The following is a 24,575-nucleotide window of genomic DNA, read 5'->3' as shown; positions in this document are numbered from 1 at the left end:
AATGGTAAAACACACAAATAAACATGATTAACTTAATAAGTTGTCGAAACTATATATTGACTATTCGGAGTCTAAGATAGAAACGTCACGTTTTTTTTTAAAGCAGTTCTTAACATATGTTCAAATTTTTCGACGAATTTTTAAAGCGATGGATTTTGTCATTTTTTAAGAAATTTTGACACGCTCTTTAGGAACCACGTGTTTGTTTCGTTTAGGGCCGTGTTTTCAAATCGTTTGTTTATGACCCTGTCGATATGCATTTGTAAAAACAACCTCTCAGCGAATGTTCTTTTAATTACATTTTCTTCAAAATGCAAAATTTCTGATTTGAAAAAATCTATATTATGATTTAAATTATTTATATGCTCGGTTAACATGGTCTTGAATTGTTTGGGATTTTATGAGTTATTTTTATGTTGATAAAGGCGTTTACTCAGGTTTTGACTAGTTTCACCGATATAAAAAAGTTCCCAATTAGAGCAATTAATCTGATATACTAAGTTCCTGAGGCGGTTAGAATTTATTTTATATATATATATATATGTGTGTGTGTAGAAACAATATTGCTGATATCCTTTTCATTATTTTGTATTTTGTAGCAATTCCTTCACCTGAGGTATGCACTTGCGAGCACCCCGTAATTGGTAACTTATCACCGACTCTTAATTCTGCAGAGTACACAAGTGTTCAGGATACCATAGAAGGTGTTTCTTTACCAGGAGGTAAGAACACCATTTTGTGAAAATATTTTACTCTGGTAACCATCAAAGTTCATTACACTCAGATTTATGAAAAACAACTATAATCAGCTAGATCTTTGTAGAAAGTTTCACTTGAAATTAATAATGATCTCCTACAATACTAACACTAAAAAAGTTTTTTTTTATTACTTACTTTTATAATTATTTAACTACTACTACAAGATCCATGTCATTTTAAAACAGCTACAGAGATTATATTTTACAAAGAAGAATGACATTATTATAACATATGAAATTTTATATTATGCAACTGATATTTATTATTATACTTAGGTGGTAATCCTGTAAAGACTTCCATCCCCAGTAATCATGGTTCGACCATTAGTGGTGCTGGTAAACAAATTGATGTGCCCCTCTCGTGTGCTACTGCTCCATGTGTTCCTGCCGTTTGTGCTATAGGACCTTGCACGCCATTGGCCAGGATTCAGAACCAGATCAAGGAAGCTAGTGCTTGCAGTGAGTAGATTAGTTAAAATTAATTATAGAAAGGTACAAAATAATATGGTAGAAGAACTAAGGAAAACATAAACTGTATAAATTATAACAAATGATAAATGATAATAATAGTAGATACATAAATTATTTTGCCTCTCATTCTCGTTCAGTTAAAATGTTTATTATTATTTTAATAGTTATTGATAGAGCTGCTTCATTAAATGAGCGGATTAAAATTTAGACTTACTTAATAGTAGCAGGTTTATCATCCACTTTTATTTTAAATTATAATTAAAAACAAATATCATTTAAAAATTAGTATTGATACTTTTAATAATTTTTGCTCTCTATCAAGTAATATTTTTTGAATGTTTTTTTTGACTTTATATTAAATAAAAGAGTAAATAATATAAATAAATCACTATTTTTAGCAGTATAAAAAGCTTTACTTATTTTTTAAGAAATTTTTGTATTTTTAATATATGACACATGTTATATTATTTACTAAATAAATAGATAAATAAATATATATATATATATATATATATATATATATATATAATTTACATAACAACATCAAAGTAATGTTATACTTTAACAGTTGCACCATTTGAAAGTTAGGTTTTAGCAGTTAGATTATGGAAAATACTCAAATAAACACTATAGACACTACCAACACATGCGACTACTAAACATAAGAGACCAGTAACTATTTTATTCAAGAATTAGTACTCGAATCTTGATTCTTCAGGGGTTGACCCATAGTTGACCTATATGTCAAACAAGTTAAATCTATTTAAGGAGTTATAATAAATACATATACAAAGTTTTCATTTCCAATACTTTCATTTACTTCTTAGCTACCCCAAAAGGGCAAGCAACGATAGCTTGCTCACCAAAAGGAATGCGATCACCCTGCAGAAGTCCTTATAGGCGCAGATGGCCTCCTTGCAGGTCTAGGCTCGGAAGAAGGAAAACAGGATATGTCACTCCTGACGATGGGGGAATAGGTTAGTTAAATTGTCATATTCTGTATATTTGCTTTCAATATTTGTTATTGCAGAAGACAATGTTATGCAGCTACTAAATATGCTTCAAACTAATTTCATTCAGTTATTTATTTAGTTAACGTTTTGTGATATTCAATTACGTTGTTACAACATTGTTCCTAAATAATGGGGGATCCATTGATCATGTGATCGATCTTTAAGGATTTTTGAAAATCAATTGAAATGTTTGTATTTTTTAAAAAATTGAAGTAGAAAGCAAAAACACGTGATATTTTACTCCTCTCTCTCCTATGTGATATTTTGTGATTTTTTATCAAACACCTAAACAAACCTAAAACCCTCACATGATTAATGGACGCCCCTAATCTATTGAAAGTATTCTGATTTTTGGATACTTAATTTTTATTTTTCTATAGAGCTCTTATCCACTACACCATGGTAATACCCATGGATTCGCTAATAGCAAATATTTCATTTTAGTCAATTGAGTTTATTTACCTCTTTTTCTTTTAGGTGTTTCCATGACAAATCGTTTTATGAAAAAGGTGCATGAGCAACAAATTTTACCAGGCGAAAACTTTTACAATGCTTTCAATCAATTTTCACCAACACGATGGAGCTGCAAGTGAGTGACAATTGTAAACTGTTTTAAATTAACTTAACACATTCTGGCTAGTACATTTTTTAAATTTCATTAATTTTTAATTGAAAATTTATATAAACTAACTGTTTATGTATAATTATGATAAATATTAGATATGATATGGTTTACTATGATATATAATATATATATTTGTAATCAATAAGAGGTTTGGTTTTGATCATTGCTAAGTAGCGGAAGTTTTCTTTGCTAAATTTGGAGATTTATGATGGTGAATATAAATGTTGTAAATGAGATCAGGATATAAAAAGAATATGATACCTTTCTTTACAAACAACTTAATTTAATTTGACTCTATATAATTATTTTTATTTAAGTTAAAAATTTTAAATTACATTGTTTTAAATTTAATACAACACGTTCTGGCTAGTACATTCTTTTTGATATCATATTTTTGAAAATTTATGTAAACAGTTAGTTTATATGTATATAATTATGAAAATCATAAATATATTTAGATTTTATGGATATCATATACAATAGTTAAGGTTTGGATTAGCTCATTGCTAAATTGCGGGAGTTTTTCTTAGCTAAATTTGCAGATTTATTACGGTGAATGTAAATCATTTTTATGCTTATTTATCTATGATATGACATGACATTCTGGCTAGTACATTCTTTTTAATTTCATTAATTTTTATTAGAAATTTATGTGAACTAGGTGTTTATATATAATTATGAATATAATATAATATGTACATACATATATATATATATATATATATATATATATATATATATATATATATACATTAAGGTTTGGTTTTGATCACCGCTAAGTTGCGAGAGTTTTGTTTGCTAAATTTGCAAATTTATGACGGTGAATATAAATGTTCTAAGTGAGATCAGGATATAAAAAGAATATGATACCTTTCTTTACAAAAAACTTAATTTAATTTACCCCTTTATAATTATTTTTAAGTTAAAAAATTTAAATTAAATTGTTTTAAATTTAATACAACACATTCTGGCTCTAGTACATTCTTTTTAATTTTATTAATTTTTATTAGAAATTTATGTGAACTAACTGTTTATATATAATTATGAATATAATAGATATATTTGTAATAGATAAAGTTTGGTTTTGATCATTGCTAAGTTGCGATAGTTCTCCTTGCTAAATTTGCAGATTTATTACAGAATATAAATGAGATCAGGATACAAGAAGAATATCATGAACAACTTATTTTAATTTAATCTTATATAATTATTTTTATGTAAGTTTTGTTAATTGTTTTTATTTTGTATCAGAAATAGAATGTGGTGCAGTCAAGTGCCAGTTGAAAATTGCTGTCCTACGTATACACATCAACATTGCAATACACCCACGTAAGTTCTTATAGTTTTTTTTTATCTATAACAATATTATAATAACACACAGCTCTTTTATTTAACTTTCATGTTAAACAATTGAAAATAACTTCAATCTCATTAGTAATACAACTCTTACTGACAAACAAAATAGATAAGAAAGAACAAGATTTCTCTTTTAACAAACAAAGGTGATTTGAAAAGGAATTGAAATATAACTCTATCAATAAACAAATTTAATTTTGACTCAATAAAAACAAATAAAACTCTTTCGATGAGTCTGAAATAAAAAAGTTAAACAGAACTTTACTGACAAACGAACTGTATCTAACATAAATCTTAATCAAAAACAACAAAGTAATTAAATTATATAATATAATCTAAAATGGGGCTTTATATTTAGGCATGTTATGGCTTGTTATAGAGCTGATGTCATTCATAATTATATGGAGAATGAAAGTGTGCAGTCGCAGTATCCTAATTATGCATATGTAAGTAAAAACTTTTGTTTTAAATTTTTCTTGTGTGTGTTATGTTTTTTCTTGCTTTTTTTACTTATTGCAGTTACCTATGTCTTTAGTAATATATTCTTATTATTATCATCTTGGTGTTTATCTTTTTAGTATCAGGATTCCTCATATAAAACGAATCCTGAAGATAACAGAACTGCAGGATTCGTAACAGTCGCCACTCACAATCCTGTGCCTGGTGAAGGATTGCAAAAACCAAAGAAAAGGTCACCTTCTGTTAAGAAAACAAATCCCCATTCTGTTCATGATAAAGTGAACGCAGGAACGGAAATTGATGAGAAAGCGTCCAGAGCTGTCCGAGGTTCTGGAGACATTAAAAAGAAGAACGGGCGGAGGCAGGCGCAGTTTACTGGAGTGCTAGATTATCATGCTCCAGGGCAGAAACAAGTAGGAAGAGAAATTGTTGTATAAATTGAAAATAAATATTTTTTTTGTATTTACATCTATATTTATACTTATTAAAGTATTTTTTTATAAATATAATGTGAAAATGTATAATTATTTTTCTAATTATACAGCGTGGGGGATCAGATAGTGAATTTTCTAGCAGTTTGTGCAGTTCCGAAGATGAGAAAGTGTGCGGAGACTGTTCCTTGAAAATTAAAACAAAACCCACTACAGTTTGTCAAGATCAATCAATAGGTAAACTATCTTATATATAAAATTTTTCTGTACGAGTGTATAAAAGGAGACTCCTAAACGATTATTCGGATTTTGATAAATCTTTTTGAAGTTTGCTAAGGAAAATTTTCAGGATTTGAATGATTATAAAAATACAGAAATAAATGGAAAAAATTGCAAAAAACGACATGTCATTGTTTGACATTGAAAATATTTTGACAAATGAGAACTGTCATCTGCCAGAAATTTCAATTCACTTATGAGCCCAGACAATATTAGGATATAATATAATCATGATTTTGCCAAAAGCAGCTGAGATGGGCCAGAAATTGAAATAAAAAATATCAAATTATTTCACAATACAAAAAATTTACTTATTCAAAAAATCATTCAGGAATTTTATTATATCAAAAATTAATTTGTTCGGTATTCGATACGGAATTTTTACTTAGTTGATCATAGATTGAATAGTGCTCACATGAATAGGATTTGACAAATTTATTAACTTAAAATATGAACTTAAGTAAAATGTATATTAAATTATTAGTAAGAAAAATGCAATTTAGATATTATAATTAGCTAAATTCGATTAAAATATATAACGAGATTATAAAAATTATAGGCTGCATTATTGAATTATTTTGAGTGGAAAAATCCAAGGTGATATTGTATATTACACTGTTTCGACTATAATTAAGACTACAATTTCCAATAGGTATATCTGATGACCATAAATTAATCAAAAGGCACACGATAAATTTTTGTAGGATAAATTTGGAAAATCAATTTTTCAATCATGAAAAATTATTAATTAAGCATCTACAGGTATGATTAAAAATATTGTATAACCATTGGCATTAAAATAAATTTAGCTATTGAAAATAAATCCGAGTGATTTAAAAAACAATAATTATTATTTTTAACTAAACGGTAAATATTAGTACAGTATATTAAAAAATTTTAAACTTTTGAATTGTCAAATATATATATATATATATATATATATATATATATCTTGATAGTTTTTTCGACGTTGAAACATATTTCAAAGTAACTAGCAGCCCATTCGTCGAAATAAAAAAAAAAAAAAAAATTATTTCGACGAATGGGCTGCTAGTTACTTTGAAATATATATATATATATATATATATATATATATATATATATATATATATATATATATAAATATATATATGAGTATATATATATATAAATATAAATATATATATATATATATATATATATATATATATATATTAGAGATGGGTAACTCACTCCGGAGTTATCACTCCGATACAACTCCTCTCTCGGAGTGAATCCGAGTGGAGTCGTTTCACAGGATTTGTCATATCCGACATTCCTAAAATGGTATTAAATCTGTTAACTCGTGCAGACACTTACTGTTTTTGGCGTTTTTGCTTTGGAGAGGATGCGGTCGCTTTATCGTCACACAGGCAGTATTATGACCTTTTAGGTATGAAACACAAAAATAATACCATTGTGTATTTTCCAGAAAATACAAAAAGTTACTTCACAGATACAGAACAATGAAATACTACTGGAAATTTAATAAGGCATTTAAAAGAAAACACACCGCTATATCGATTTATCCGGCAATGCGTCGGATAATATTTTTGCGTTAAAAACTTCAGAAGCTGGTGTATGAGATTCAAATCCATCTAATACAATGAAAAAAAATTCTAATGTTATCTTAAATTATTTGCAAAATACTAATCCTTCACCCATGCGCCAAATTGCTGAAATAATTGCATAATTGAATGAATTGAATTCAAGATGATTGCAAAAGAATATCATTCAATGCAATTGAATGGAATTTAGAATTTTGAAAATGGAATTTAGAATTTTGAAATGCTTAAAATCGTGACTTTTTATAATAATATCAACAAATATGTTTGAATTGTTTATAAAAGAATTCTAAATAATAATGGGATTTGACAAATCCTTAGATACATAAACAACGCACTATAGAACACATTTGTGTCGAGTATTTCGGTTTCAAAATTGTCGGAGTCGTGGAGTTGTTAAGCGGATATAACTCCACCATGAATCGGAGTTAAATCCGAGTCGATCCGGCTTCGGATATGATAAGCCCATCTCTAATATATATATAAATAAATAAATATATATATATATATATATATATATATATAAATTTATTTATTTATTTATTTATGTGTATGTGTGTTGCTTTTACGATGATGTTTGCCCAGATACTCCAAGTGGTTGGCTTCGGGATTTAGTTATTGAGAAGAAAGAAAGACGCAAAAAGGAAATGTTGCAAAACAAAAGATCATCCAGGTCCAGAGAAACCAGGAATAACACAAAAAACAAAAAACGACCTAAATGGAAAGGTCCATTGGACACACATAGTCCTACAACTACAGCTAACGAGGTAAACATACACCTGATATTGAAATAGAAGATAATTTAAGAATGATGATTAATCTTTATTGTATATTAACCCTTTTCACTCTGTAGTTGCCATTGTTGCACCGTATACATGCGCCAATGGAGCGCAAAAGTTAAAGTAGTATAAAATGATACCTGTCAGGTTACACATACAATTGATGAAGCATCAAACACTTTTTTTTTATAAATATGAGCTAAGTTTTAATATATGTTTATTTCTTTCTTGTTAATGATTAATTATTCATTTGGTATTTATAACTTTCTGAAGAGGTTTGTTATTGCCAGAATAATTGACTTACTAGTTTTTGATGCTTCTGGTCATTCTTCGAGACCGAAATTGGAAAAAGTTTGTGTGTGCATGTGAATTAAAATATGACCGATCTTCGATGCTTTTTTAAAAATGGCTGCACCGATTTCAAAAGTTTAAAAGTCATTTAATAAAACTCAAAATAAACTAGCTAATGAGACGATAGGCAAAGCCGTTTTGTAAACGTTTTTATATTACAACTTTAAATTCACTAATCAGATAGTTAATGCAACTTTCTAATGATAAAATGACACTTTCAGCTAGTCGTAACTGTTGAGTTGGTATACCAGCCAATATTTATTTATTGTTTAACTATAATTTATCTAATATTCTCAATAATTATATTAATTAAATAATTTTAATAACAATGTTACAACTTATATTTTATATAATCATAAACAATAATTGGACCATATTGTTTGTCACATTTTTTATGTAATGAAATGTTATATAAACATTTGTAATTCAAATGTTCTGCTTTTATTATGAGTGATGCTGGTAATGGTGTTTTTTCTCCCACCATCTCGATATATCCGTTATATCCATTTTTATGTTAATGTTAAAAAGTATGTAAAATAAACTCTCTTGCCATGAACATCCCGAAACAAGCAGCACTAAAATAGATTGGTATATTTTGAAGGAAGCATTTTAACAATATTTATTGAATATTTATAATATTTATTTCTAATATTTATAATATTCATTCAAAGATACATGTATCTCCCGCACTATTTATGTGTTAATGTAGATTTTTACTAACCAATGCTGCAGTAAAGAATAATATTATATAATAATTATTTATCTTCATAGGATAATGTTTCTCAATGGTCATCGGCCAGTGTGTTAAGTGCTAAATTGAAGCATAAGATGAAATCTAAAAGATCCAAGAAAACCAAAGGAGAGTCCAAACAGACGTCTGCGATGAAATGTGCAGTTACAGAAAAGGGTACGGATAGTCCTGTAGCTGAACGTAAGTTGAATTAGGAATGATATTATGACTTAATCGATTGAAATTGCTTCGAGAAATAACTTATCCATTAAGATTTGCTTAGAGAATTAACTTATATAGTTTATTATAAAAATAGCTAACACTTTTTTTCAGTTGCTGAATTCGATGTGCCAAAAACTATTGTAGTTAACAATATTCAAGAAAGCTATGATAGTGCCAATATTTTTATAAATAAAGAGGTATTTATAACAAATTATAAATTCACATTTGTTATTTGATTTGAATATAACATTGCACAGTAATACCTTAAAAAAAATTACATTAATAGACTTTATTTATTACATCTTTTTACAATTACATTTTTATATATTTCAACAAAATTTCAGGATCATTTGAATATGAATGAAGAAGTATGTTTGCAAAGCAGCTGGTCTTCTTACGAAAATTTAGTGTACGAGGACAGGTATTTTTTTAATATTTCATACAAGTATTTAAAACTTTTGTTTGTGGACTAATAACCTAACATGGAAAAATAACTATCATACAAGAGTGTAAAAAATAATTTGTTTAAATGAAAACATCAAGTAGAGTGTATTAGAACATTTTAAACTTTCTGAAGAAGATTAGGGTTTTGTATAAAAAAATTATTAATTATATTCTTCAGAAGAAGTTTTAATAATGAGCTGTTCCAGTTATATAATCGGAAATATACTGTAAGTAGTATGTGTTTTGTATAAATACAACTTTTTGTCCATGATTTTGAGAGCAGGGATCAACTGATTTTAATGATTCAATTATCATTTGTTTCTTATTCATGGGGAGATGTGCTGAATAATTTTTGGCAAAGGCTGGTCCAACCGTTTTGGAGATATGGGACAAAAAATTAAAAAAATGGAAAGTCAGTTTACGTGAGAACGGAAGCATCTTATTAAATTGATTCAAAAGACCTTCAATTTGTATTGACAACGCGATGTGCTGATTACATTTTTACAAAGGCAGGTCCAGCGGTTGCGGAGATATAGAAAAAAGTGCCATTTGGTGGCCAAGAATTAATAATGATTAGTAATGATCATTACTAATCATTATTAATGATTCATATACAAATAAAATTATTGGTAAATAGATAGACAGATAGACTGGTAGGCAGGTAGATAGGTACAGATAGACAGGTAAACAGGTACAGATAAACAAGTAGAAAAGTAGAAATGCCGATAAGTAGTCAGGTAAGCAGGTGGGCATTTACACAGATAGACATGCAGGCAGCTAGACAGGTAAATAGATAAACGGGTAGAAAAGTAAAAAAGGAGACATATACATTAGTAGAATGATAGACTCAAGTAGGCTGATGGGCAGGTAGACAGGTAGACAGGTACGCTGGCAAAGAAATAGACAGGTAGGCAGGAAGACAGGTAAACTAGATAGAAGGTAAATCATATATAAATCGAAAAATTATTTATCAATTCAATTATTTACACTTTTCAGAAAGATAAGAATATGCAACTTTCCACTAGGCAAAATGCTATTTACAACTAGTTTATTTATTATAATTAAACCGAGTATGTATGTATGGATACAAATTTCCGCCCACGTTTTCGGGCGTACGGATCAACCGATTTGATCAATCGAGCGTACGATCGATTCCTATTGATAGGGAAAAGAGCTGATTAGTTTTTGGCAAAGGCAGGTCCAACCGTTTCGGAGATACGGAGCAAAGAGTGCAGAAAATAGAAATCGAATTTTTAAGAGAACGGAGTATCCAATTTGAATGATCTAAAAAACATTCAATTAGTAATGATTGGGAGAAGTGTTTATTAGTTTTTGGCAAAGGCAGGCCCAGCCATTTTGAAGATACGGAGCTAAATATGTAAAAAATGGCAATTTTTGAGAGAACTAAGCGTCCGATTTAAATGATTCAGAACTTTCTTCTTGTCTTAACAAAATAAATGATTTTGGAAAAAAAAAATTGTTCCAATTTTTTTTTTTTTTTTAGTTTTTTGTATATCGAAAATATTTCAGATTTTATTTTTAATTCTGACTATAGTTCAAATATACTTTACAAATAATTTCAAATCTGCAATTCAGTTTATATAATTCTTATAAATATTAGACAATGTTACAATATTTATATAATAATCTATTTGAAAACATTCAGTATTCCATGAACATTTCGTTACGGTACGGGAAGTTCGAGCAATTTGCCTTAAGGCACGATGCCATAATTGCCTCAAGACAGAATTCCACTTACAGCTAGTTATTATTCATTTTCCAAATGAACAGTATATTAATTATTTTGATATTCTATAGAAAATTACGTGAGAAAAAACGTAAACATAAAGGAAACAAACGACCTTATATTATTTCTGAATTCGGTCTGTTGAGCAAAAGAGCTAAAAGTAGGAAGAGAGCTGGAACCTTTCTGGATTCTCCAGCCGGAAATGCTAACGATAGAGAACCATATCGTGTAAGTTTATCATCAAATATCATACATTAGAAATTACTTATGAATAAATATCAAAGGCATTTGATTTATGTGATTGAGGGACCGATTCTGCCGCATTACAGAAAAAGTTATAGCAAGGTCATGTTATGCAGAACTTTCCATACTAACCATTGGCAAAAGCCATGTGGTTGGTGTCAGGCGTATTTCTCAGGTTTCCGATAGTAAACTTAACCTAGAACCCGCACAATTGTCAAAAATACAATCTTAGTTAACAGGGTCTTTCTGCAGTTTCTGTGTAAAATGCCTGAATGCACAGAAAATATATAACATTTTGACAGTATTCAGTACGTTTCAGTAGCATAATCTATGCAAGTTGGAGCCTAACATGGCCTTGCCATAACCTTTTTCTGTTATGCGGCTGAATCGGTCCCTGAATTGCACCTATATACATTATCCGTTTTCATCACCTATTAATTTATATTATTTCTTCCTATTTTGATCAATTCTAGGATAAAATTATCATCTCAAAGAAGGTTTAGTAATATTATAATTATGAAATTCATATGTATTTAATTTGTTTTTGTGTATTATTTTATAGATCGATACCGATTTGGAGTCTTCGAGTAGTTCCAAGCTAGAGATTGCCATGAAAAAGTATCTGAAGAAATATAACAAGAAACAAGGTAAACGGTCACCAATGTATTGGAATAAATCTCTTGCGGATAATTTGGTGAAGAAAGAAGAAAATCTGTTGGGTATCAAAGATTTCAAGTGAGTCGATGATAATATAAATTATATAATATTCTATATCTACATTCATGGATTCTGCATAACAGACAAATATTATGGCAAAGCTATGTTATGAAAAACTTTCCATACAAATTTGTTCTAAATATTGAGTGAAGTCATGTGGTTGCTGTGCAGTCAGGCGTTTTTATCAGGTTGTCAGATAGAAAACCTAACCAAGAAACCGCACGAATGTCAAAAAGAACGATCTTAGATAGCAGGGTCTTTCTGACCCAGCTTCATAACATACAAGTGTGTTGCAGTTTATATATAAAACGCCTGAATGCACAGCAAATACGTGACATTTTGACATTATTCAGTATTATATGTATGGAAGTTGAAGCGTAACATGGCCTTACCATAACATTGGTCTGTTGATTGGCAGAATCGGACATATATGTTTTTTCGTTTTATAAGCAATTTTGACAGAGTTAATGTACTGAAAGTATACCTAACATAGCAGGAGGCCTGCAAAAATTGGTTGAATATTATATACATTTATTAAAATTAGGAATAACGGTTAGCTCTTTTAGGATTTATGAAGTCTATATGAAATGCTATAATTAATTAATTCAATTACTGATATGATATTATTATAACATACTTGAAAAATATATTAATTAGCTTTTAGTGAAAGCGAAAAGTTTATTTTTGAAATAAACAGTTGAAAATTACATCGAAATAGCTTAATTTTAATTTATATTGATCAAGTCCTATTATTACACATATAGTCCAGTCATTTAGGCTTAAATTAGATAAGAATCTCGGAATTTGAGATACCCAGCTGTAAGCCTGTAAATACTTGTATATTGACACCTTAAAGTTGTCTCAAAACCTACATATGGTATTGACACCCTACCATATGTAGGTTTTGAGACAACTTTAGAGTGTCAATATACAAGTATTTACGGACTTACAGCTGAGTATCTTGAATTCCGAGGTGAAGTTACTATAATGTCTGGACTAATATCAGTAAGTTAATTATGCAGCTTTTCTTAAGAAAGATGCCGCTTTCACTTAGTATTATTATTTATTCTACCATATTTGTACTACATTTTATAATCACCTACATATTTGCATGTTATATAATATATTACATATATTAAATTCTTTATTATGTGTTATAATGCATTCATTTATTATATGGCAGAGTACATTTTACAAGTATAATTAATAATATTTATATTTCTTTTCTCTTTTCATAGAAATTTCCGAGGTCTATACACACCCACTGGACAGAACAATTTAAAATACAACCCCCGAAGAAAATATAAGAAATCTGTTGAAAAACGCAAGAAAATCCCCCCTCTGGCGCCTAAAAGATACACAAAGAAAGACCATGAAGTTTCAAAATATCCAGATGACACTGGTTCCATATTGGAAATTTACTCTCCTGATTTGTGTTCCTACACAACCAATTGCAGTTCTCTCGAAAGCCAGAAACAGGATGATAATGAGATTATCAATGGGAACGACAACGTTTTTCCAGTAGCAGTGCAGAACTTAGATTATCAGGTAGAACCAGATGGTAAAAAGCATTATGATAGCAAAAAAGGCAAAAAGGATGATGCTTATATCGATTTCAATAAAAGTTTGGACTTGACCGATTCCCAGTTTTCACAAATTGTGAGACAACTCAAACGTGGTTATAAAGTCCATGTGAAGACCTTGGAAGATTTGCAGACTTCTATGAATAAGACGGCGCGCAAACAAAGATCTAAACCTGCGATTGAAATCGAGACCAAGAAAAACAAGAAAGCACGGCATATGCGACAGGATAGGATATTGGATAGGAAATATTTTAACAAAGATATGAGCGAGTTGACAGACAATAGCAGTAGCAATCTTATGTGTCCTGATATTGTTGCTAAGCAGAAGTTGAAAGAACCATGTGATTATGATGACAATGATAAAAACCATGGAAAACATTTACATAAAAACAAAGGCTTGTATGACGAATCTAAAGTTGAACACAACTACAATGATCAGCTTAGACAAAATTCTGATAAATATCATTATGATAATTCTGGAGAGTCCTCAAAGTTACCAGAACCATTAGAATATCATAAGCATCGCGAAAAGGTGCACAAGAAGCATTACCAAGATAAGACTTCTGAAAACAATGATCTTTATATTAATGATGACTCTGAGAAGGTCCATAAGAAGCTTTGCCTGGATAAAACTCCTGAAAATGATGATGTTTATATTGTAGACGACTCTGGGAAGGTGCACAAAAAGCTTTACTCAGATAAAAGTCCTGAAATGGATGATGATTATATTGTTGAAGATTCCCACAAAGTGCACAAGAAACTCTACCTGGATAAAACTTATAAACACGATGATGTTAATAATGTTAATGTTACTGATAAATATAAGGTACACAAGAAGCTTTACCAGGATAAAACTCGCGGAAACGATGATGTTTATATAACTGACGACACTGAGAAGGTGCACAAGAAGCTTCACCTGGATAAAACTCCTGAAAACGATGATTTTTCTATTATTGACGACTATGAGAATAGAAAGCGTGTAAGTAAAGCACACACAAAAAAGTATCCTGATAACTTTAGCAATGACGTAGATTTTAATGATAAAGTTAATACATATGGTAAAAACCAAGAAAATACGTACCGTGAACAATTGAATGAAACCAAGAATAAATATTATGATGCATCTAAACATAAAACGTACAACCAACCGAAAACTACTAAATACTTGGACAACTATGTGGACAAAACCAAACGGCACGAAATCGATTTGTATGATAATGAAAACTTATCCTTCAACAAAAATGGTGATAGAACTTATGTCAAAAAGAAGGTTCAACAACAAAACAATTATGAAGATCATCATAACCGGAACAATTACAATACAAATCATGATTCTTCACCAGAAGCAAAAGTTTTACAGAAACTTACCACCAAAGACCACTATCCTTCAAGTTCAAGTGAAGAGCAAGAACAACTGTTATGGACTAACATGGGTGATAATAATTCAGGTGACAGCAGTACATTGGTATCATCAGATGTTGAATATTTTGATAAACCAATGGATATATCAGCTTCAAATTCAGGTTACTTACGTGCAGGTTCTGAAGAACTTAAACCAGTTGTCGATAATAATGAATGCTTTGATAGCAATAGAGGTATTTTTGGAGATATTGATGATGGTTTTGCTAAATTCAAGGACCAAAAAAAGACACACAGTCAAAGAGCGTCTGAAAACATAACAAGTTTGGATAATTTTGTTTGTGTTAACGGTTACTTTGATGATCCTGGTGATGAGTTTGATGATTTTAAAAGTATAAAAAATTATGATAAAAATGAATACTGCAGTGTTGGAAAGTATCGCCACTTTGATAGTAAAAAACACAAAAATACCTTCAAAAAGGATGACAAAAATATCAAATCCATCAATGAATCTAAAACCAAATCCAAGAACCATGCGGATAAGTTAGATGAGAATAAATCCAAAAGGCATCATCACGATTCACCAGATCGAGTAGAACATAGGCACAAAGGTCAAAATAAGCACAATTACTATGATGATGTGTATGAACAAGATCAGAAACCTTTAGAGGTTGTAAAGCGTTATGAAATTACTAGCGATGAAAAGTTGTTGGAGATTCCTGATGATGACAGGAACAATTATGTGTACCAAAGTATTGATTCAAGTAAAGAATCATCGTTTGCTACAAATCCTTTGATGGATGATGCTTCTACTGAACAAAGAACAGTTGATTACGGGTAAGAGAAACAATTATAATTACAATTATTTTTATTAATCTAAGAAATCCAATGTGCCTAATTTATGTTTTATCGAGGTGTCAATAAGTTATCCTAACCCTTGGACACCGCAATTGGAAAGAGTATTATATGTGAGGAAAAATTTGGAATTTTGTCGATTTTTTTCTCTAAACGATTTTTATAATTAGTAGATGAATGCGTGATTTTTTGTCAACATATTTGCCAAAAATTTAGAACCAATTTTGAAAATTCAAAAACTGCATTAAAGATATCAGTTGAGAATCTTTTTGACTATAATCTTTGGCAAAGATCGGTCCGGCCGTTTCTTTGTTATTAATTGTTGAAATTGTTTTTGAAACATCATAATGAAACTTTATATTTCATGATCTTAAAAAATATCCTAAAAATTCATTAATGTTTAATTATTTATTAATTTATTCATCTATCCATTTATGAATTTATTTATAATAATTTTCTAACCCTCAGGGCGTACGATTCTTCGACACACTACTCAACCTCATTCGGAAATATATACGAAGATAACCGAGTGAAATCTCTGCGTTCGGTTCGGTTCGGCTCGGACGTGCTTGTCCGGTATGACGACTGCCCTTCCGGTACGATGAGTCCGAACGAGGATAACCAATGCTTCGAAACAGGTAAGATTGAACATGTGAATATTATCTTTGAAAATATAAAGAACACTACATCTCTTTACTACACTTTGCAATATTTTTCTGAACGATGCTAGAGTTACAAACGCTTCAGACTATGGTTTTTCTCATCATAAGTATAAATATAAATGAATTATGGTACCTGCATATTGTCTACTTATTGATGATGACTATTATATACTTTACTGAAGATTTTACAATCATGATAAATTCGTTCTTTTGTACTCCACGCTATTTTAGTACATACTTTTGTTACTAGGGATAATAATCTGATGTAACACAGGTGGCGTAGCTGCCACGTAACGAAAATGAAATATACATTAAACATGTATATGTAGCTTCCACGTAACGAAAATGAAATATACATTAAACATGGCCGCTGGTTCTTTAATACGTTTTAATAACATTAATGTCTCTAAAATATCTTCTGTGCTTCATGTTTTTCATGTTTATGTTTAGGCGTGAGATTTTGGATATTAAATTTATGAAACATAATCAAAGTAGTTGTTACATAATAAAAATAAATAAATTGTAGGACTATTAACTATGTATATGCAATATCAAAGTTTTTTTAACGCGATTTTAATTTACTTTAGATTTAAAAAGTTTACTGAGACACTTGTAGATTCAGTTGTATGCGCCTTTTTCAGAAACTTTGCCGAATAAACCATAGTGAGGAAGTGAATTTCAAATCAGTCAAATGTTCAATATTAGTTGTTACTCCAAGATTTAGGTATTACATTAGAAAGGCAAAAATTATAATTTTTTACTAATCAAACATACAATGTAAAATGCAGAATTGCGATATGCTCTAATGAACTTTCTTCGTCCTTACAACTAGACCCACCCTAATAATATATAATAATATTTTTACAATATACTTATTTTATATATTTATTTTGATGCTTATATTTTATATATTTATAGTTTTCTGACTTATTTTAAATTCAAAAAGTTTACCGAGGCATTTGTAGAAACTGTTTTATAGGTCATATTATATTATATGACCTATATATTATATTTATATAGGTCATTTTCATATATTATATTTATGTAGGTCATTTTCAGAAACTTTGCCGAATATACCATAGTTTGGAATTGAGTTTTTAATTAGTCATATTTTCAATATAATTTCTTCTCCAAGCTTTAGGTATTCCATTAAAAAGGCAAAAAACGTCATTTTTTTACTATCCATCAAGTATATATGGTGCAATTCTGCCGCAACAGAGTTCATAACATAGCGTTGCCATTTTCATCTTATGCTCGTTAATTACTTGGCAGTGAAAACTGTAAAAATGTTTATCTATTTGCTGTGTAATCAGCAGGCATAGTTTACATATAAGCAAGCAAGTATGAATGTTGTAATAACAGCATCTACAAAGATTATGTTATCATAACATACTTTCTTGCTTGTTTATATGTAAAATATGCCTGATCGCACAGCAAATAGACATTTTCACAGTTTCCACTACCAAAAAATAAGCATAAGATAGCGTTGCCATGACAACTATTGCTATGTTATGAGCTCTATATGGGCAGAATTGTCTCAATAATGTAAAAATCAATACTGCGATATGCTCTGGTGAACTTTCTTTGTCCATACAACTTGACCCACCCTGATATTTTTACAATATACTTATTTTATTTTATATTTTTATTTTAATTTCTATATTCTATATATTTAATTTTAATTTTTTACCACTGCTTGTTTGTTTTATGTAATTAATATTTACTTTTTTTATTGAACAGAGAAACAAGATTCTATGGATGCTTTTGGGAAACAAAATCAGGCTTACTACAGAGTTGATAGAATATCATATGATTTCGAAAGAAATTTTGGGGTTGAGGATGATCGAGAAGTGAGCTTGAGGTAAAATTTAATCTAATTACAAATTACACTATTTTGAATTACCTTCACATAATAGTTTTAATTTAAAGTAACAACTTATAGTAAGAATACTACATTTTGATTGCAGGAACAACAATAAATCTATTTCTTCTCCATCTATTCCACCAAAGACAAGGCTGGCCATGAAGCTGCAATATATTTTTGGACTCAATGATATTGGTAAATAACTAATTAATTAATTTAATTAAGAAAATAATAATAATATATTGGTAATAGTCATAACAAGTTTGTTACGATTATAAATAATCTTGATTGTGTATTGGTTGAGATGAGTTTTGCCATATTTTAATGAATAAATTAATAAATTAATAGGGCAATTCTGTCATAACAGAGCTCATAAAATAGTGTTGTCAAGGCAACGCTATCTCAAGCTTGTTCCCGGTAGTGAATATTATGAAAATGTCAATCTATTGTGCAATCAGAGGTATTTTATATCTAAACAAAGCAAGGGAGAATGTTATGATAACTGCATGATCAAAGCTTCTGTTATCATAACATTCTTTTTTGCTTCTTTATATGTAAAATACGCCTGATCGCAAAGCAAATAGACATTTTCATTATTTTCACTACCAAGAACAAGCATAAGATAGCGTTGCCATGACAAAGCTATTTTATGAGCTCTGTTACGATAGAATTGCCCCATAAATTACATAAATAAACTTAATAATTAAATATATTAAGATTATGTTTGATATAAAGGTCTTTTTAATATCATATATATATATATATATATATATATATATATATATATATATGATATTCTTGTAAACAGTTTTTTTTAAAATAATGCATGCATGAAATTTAACTTAATAAGTCACAATTTATTTAAAAAATATATTTATTTGTATCCAAAAAATAATTTACTAATTATTTTTAAGTAAAATGTATTTATATATGTACATACTATCCAACCCAGCCAAGCGTTTCTTTAATAAGTCTGCAAAAAAAATTAGAATTAAAAAAAAAATATTTTAGTAACTTACAATTAGATGCCAAAACCGCTATCTATTAGGAATTTATGAATGCACACTAATGTCGAATAATAAATTTAATAATTTGCAATAATTTTGATTTCAATAGTTAAAATAAAAACTATTCGATATTTATAAAGTATAAATTATTAAATTTATTAATTAATTAATTTTTTATATAATCTCAGTTAATTCCTAATAAAAAAAATGTGCTTTTTACTATTTTACTAAAATTTGTTTCGTAATTGTTTTTTAATTTCTTGTTACCCCATAGCCGGTGTAAAATAGGAAAGCCAGGACCAGCAAATAGATCCAATTTCTTATTTTTAATTTTAAAAGGATTTTACGATATATAATAAGCTACATTATTATTCAACCGATTCAAAATATAAATCATAGGTAAAGTTTTTACAAAGCCAGGCTGTATATAACCTTGATCTGGTATTTCACCCAAAATATTTATCGGCAGAATTGATACTATTTATTTAATTCATCTCTTGTAAAATTGCTTTTTTAAACTTAGTTACTTTTTTATTTACTATTTTTTGTTGTTTACACTTTTGCCGGAGTAAAGGTTCACTTAAGGTTATATAAAAGGTTATATAAAAAAAATCTATTGATTGTAACTTAAATACTTTTGTTATGGATTTCCAAATATTGTCGTACATCTCCTGATAGCGACGTTGTAATAATATTGTTATTAAAAAATTTCTTAATTTTACTTGTTTTTTTAGATATCGGTAGTGGACCTTTTTATGAATACAATTATATAATCACTCATTTATTTATATGTTTGTTTATAGAAAATGAGGACGAAGATAGTTTAGAACACAGTTCATCTTTAGTGAAGTTCACAACCATTCCACCATCAAAAATGAAGAAGAAAAATAAGAAAAATAAGAAAAAGGTATGTTTATGTGTATATATATATATATATATACACACAAAACTTATGCAATTTTTTATACATGCTTAATTATGTATGTTTATATACATACATATAAATATATATATATATATATAGTAGGAGTCTTTCGTTGACCGCCGTAACGTACAGACGTGCCGTTTTAACTTGCCGCAATGATGTCACAATCGACACCATTAGTGCCAGAATCGGAAGTGAAAAGTTCCTATAATTGCTGTGAAACAAAGGCCCCAAATGTAGGCATTTGTAAAAACTGCGGAAAAATGTACCACATTAGTTGTGCTAATAGGAAAAACTTCAAATTTCTATATCGTAATCTGATACAGTGTTGTGTTAACAGTGAAGTGTACAGTGACCATATGGAAACAATTTCTAGGCTTGAAAAAACAATTGCCGACAAAAACACCATAATAGAAGACAAAATTACCATAATAAAGGATAAGGAGTACATAATTCAGCAGCTTGAGGATAAAATCAAGCTGCTGCAATGGGTAAATCCGAATCAAAAGAAGGAGCAGGTTTCTTCAGCTGCACCCAGTATTGATATCGATACTGAGAAAGCAGTCAATAAGAAATCAAAAAAAAAGAATGGAAAGAAATCGAATGTTAACAAGGAAAAAGATTCCAGCAAAATCTCAAGTGAACAAGTTAGTGTCGCAGTAGCAACGGCGCTGAAGAAATTGGAAGAGCGGAAAATTGAAACGTTCCGTGATGCCGTGGCGTCTACCGCTTTGCCTTCCAACGCCGTCACTAACAATAAGAGCGTAACAGAAGAACAAAATTGGACTTTGGTCCAAAGAAAGAAAGCGCCAAGGCGAAAGGCCACAACTATCGAAGGCACAAATGCAAATGCCGTGTTAAAAGGTGTGGTGAAGCAAGCGCATCTACATGTGTTTCGACTGGCGCCAGAAACAACGGAAGAGCAATTGGAAAATTACCTGCGGGACAAAAATTTCGAAAACGTAACGTGCAAAAAAATTGCATCCAAACATCCAAACGTATATTCATCATTCAAGGTATCAGTTTTGGAATCAGAATTAGAAAAAATTAAATCGCCGGAAATATGGCCTCAAGGAGTATGCGTGGATCGTTTTTTATTCAGGCTCCAAAAGCAACCAAGCAACGACAAGTAAATATATTAAATATACTCTGTCTGAACATTCAATGCTTATCAAATAAATCAGCTGCTTTGTCAAATGTAGTCAACGTAAATAATATTGACCTACTTTGTCTGACAGAACACTGGTTAAATGACAAACAAATCAATTTATTTAATATTCGTGACTTTCGGCTGATCAGCAGTTTTTGCCGTAGTGAACACATACATGGCGGAGTTGCAATATTTTGCCGAAATCACCTTGACTGCGCCGAATTAAATGACATTGCAGTGCAATCTGCTGAGCTTGCATGCGAAGTAGCGGCGTGTTATTTAAAACAAATAAAAACAATTATTATTGTTATTTACAGGTCGCCAAATTCGACGTTAAATATGTTTTTATTAAAACTTGAAGAGATACTGACGCGCATATTTAACAATTCGAATCGAAAACTAAAGTCATCATATGCGGTGATTTCAATGTGGATTTCTTAGTAGATTCGAATGATAAAATTGCGCTAATTAACTCTGCTTCCACTTTTGGACTGGAACATAGGTTAATGAAACCAACACACATCAACGTGAACTCTAAAACTTGCATCGATAATGCATTCACAAACTTACAATCAGACCAATTCATAATTGATACTTTATCATGTTCGATCTCCGACCATGAAGCATTGATTATGAATCTCAAAACTTCTTCTACCAACGCGAACATCCGCATAATAAGAAAAATAAATGAAAAAAACATGGAACACTTCAAAAAACAACTATCTCTAGTTAATTGGAATTGCCTGGACCAGACTGAAGATAGCAACAAACAATTCAATATTTTTCTGAATATTTTTAAACAAATCGCAAACAACGCGTTCCCTTACAAACGCATATTGATAAACAAAAACAAAATTTCGGCGCAGTCAGAAAATCTACGAAATCTCAAAGAACTTGTGGATTTTCTATATGATGCTTTTAAACAGTCACAGCGAATTGATCTGAAACAATACTTTGAACATTATAAAAGATTATATAACCATAAGATGGAAATGGAACGTCAACAAAGTAATGTAATGAATATAGTTAAATCAGATAATAAACAACAAACTATATGGAATATAATAAAACAAGAAACAGGTCAAAAATATTCAAATAATATCGGAATTGGTACGCCATCAGCAAACGAATTTAATCATTTTTTCAGGAATGTAGCTGTCAATCTAACCAAGGACTTGCTCGACGCAAAGACTAGACCCGAAGCTTATTTAGCTAAGATATATGTCAGTGGGCGAAGTATGTTCCTGAGACCAACATCTCCAGAAGAAATTGTTACAGCGATTAAAAAGATGAAAATCAATGATAAACAAGACATCACTTGACGCTTTTGGACTAAACGCTAAAATGATCAAACCAGTAGCCGAGTATATAGCTTCACCGCTCTGTGCAATCGTGAACAATGTATTCGCTACAGGACAGTTTCCAGATAAAATGAAACTGGCGAGAATCATTCCAGTGTATAAATCCGGAGACCGCCAAGATGCATCCAATTATCGGCCAATCGCCATACTGCCTGTATTTTCTAAACTGATTGAAATGTTGTTGGCCTCAAGAATACTAAATTTCTTTGAAGCCAATAACTATTCAAACAACAGTCAATTTGGGTTTAGAAAGGGGTTGAATACGATCGACGCCATAGTAAATTTTCTAAATTTCATACAAGATTCTTTAGAGAATCATGAACATTGCGGTGCGCTGTTCTGTGACCTTAGTAAGGCATTCGATTGCGTACCACACAAAATACTTCTAAAAAAACTTGAATATTATGGACTGAGAGGTGTTCCGTTAACGCTGATGCAATCTACTTCACGAATCGTCAACAATTCGTCGACTGGCAATATAAGCTCAGTAATGCAGAAGTAGTACCAGATATTGGAATTGTCCAAGGCAGTATTTTAGGTCCGCTACTATTCCTAATATTTGTGAATGACCTGCCCTCCAACTTGAATTGCCATTCGACTCAGTTCGCAGACGATACGGCACTGGCAGTTGCAAGCAAAGACATAAAAGTTATGAATGAAAAGAGGCAAAATGCTTATAAACAAGCTGAAGAGTGGTTCCTCGCCAATAAAATTGTTCTGAATAGAAACAAAACTGTTTCTATTAATTTTACAGCTAGTAGAAGACATGTTGAACTTCAAGGCGGTGAAGTCAAATACTTGGGACTAACAATGGATAGTTTGCTGACCTGGGCCAAACATATAGAGTTGCTATGCGCAAGGCTCTCGAAAGCCATTTATGCCATTAGAAGAATTAGATCCATAATAAACCAGGAATGTGCCAGGGAAACCTACTTTGCTATGTTCCATTCTGTACTTTCATACGGAATATTAGCTTGGGGACATAGTGCACACACTTCTAAAGTTATGGATCTACAAAAGAAGGCGGTTAGAGCAATAGAAGGAGTCTCACCTCGGGAGCCTTGCAGGCCGCTATTCATAAAACACAAAATTTTGACTGTCACAAACATTTATATTTGGCAACAAGCTATTGCGGTGCATGCGGATAAAACTAATCATTTATTGAGAAGTGATGTCCACGACCACAATACGCGGAATAAAAATGCAGTGATATGTCCAAAAATCAAACTTAAATCATCGCTAAGAACGACATTGGGAGCCAAGATCTATAATAAGCTACCTGATGGATGGAGATGCAAAACAAGATTCACCTTTAAAAATATTGTTAAAAATTACTTACTAAATAATCCCTATTATTTTATAAATGAATTTTTAGAATAATTATGTATTGTGAATGACTTAAATTGTAACTATTGAATTTTAATAAAGTTCTATTCTATTCTATTCTATTCTATATAAATTTATGTTTTAACAAGCATTTTTTTATATTTTTCTTATGTAGAATGCAAGGAAAGTTATTTCAATAATTGCACCACCGAAAGAAATTTCTCCAGCAAATACAACAGACAATTCAGTATCTGATACATCAGTTAATCAAGGAT

The 24,575-nt window shown here is 30.1% G+C and overlaps 1 protein-coding gene across 1 annotated transcript; it reads left to right on the top strand.

The window, feature by feature from the left end:
* Window positions 1-11,821: 11,821 nt before the first annotated feature.
* LOC113391169 (probable serine/threonine-protein kinase clkA) lies at window positions 11,822-18,532 on the top strand. The gene is made up of 5 exons (XM_026627126.1): window positions 11,822-11,827; window positions 12,054-12,226; window positions 13,447-15,987; window positions 16,474-16,643; window positions 18,408-18,532. The coding sequence occupies exons 1-5, from the start codon at window positions 11,822-11,824 to the stop codon at window positions 18,530-18,532; spliced, it is 3,015 nt and encodes a 1,004-aa protein (XP_026482911.1).
* Window positions 18,533-24,575: the final 6,043 nt, after the last annotated feature.

The sequence above is a fragment of the Ctenocephalides felis genome, unplaced genomic scaffold, assembly GCF_003426905.1.
Source record: "Ctenocephalides felis isolate EL2017-DRISC unplaced genomic scaffold, ASM342690v1 CF-g0.4_SCAFFOLD_00845, whole genome shotgun sequence".
NCBI lineage: Eukaryota > Metazoa > Arthropoda > Insecta > Siphonaptera > Pulicidae > Ctenocephalides > Ctenocephalides felis.
This window is presented reverse-complemented; position numbering and strand designations above follow the sequence as displayed.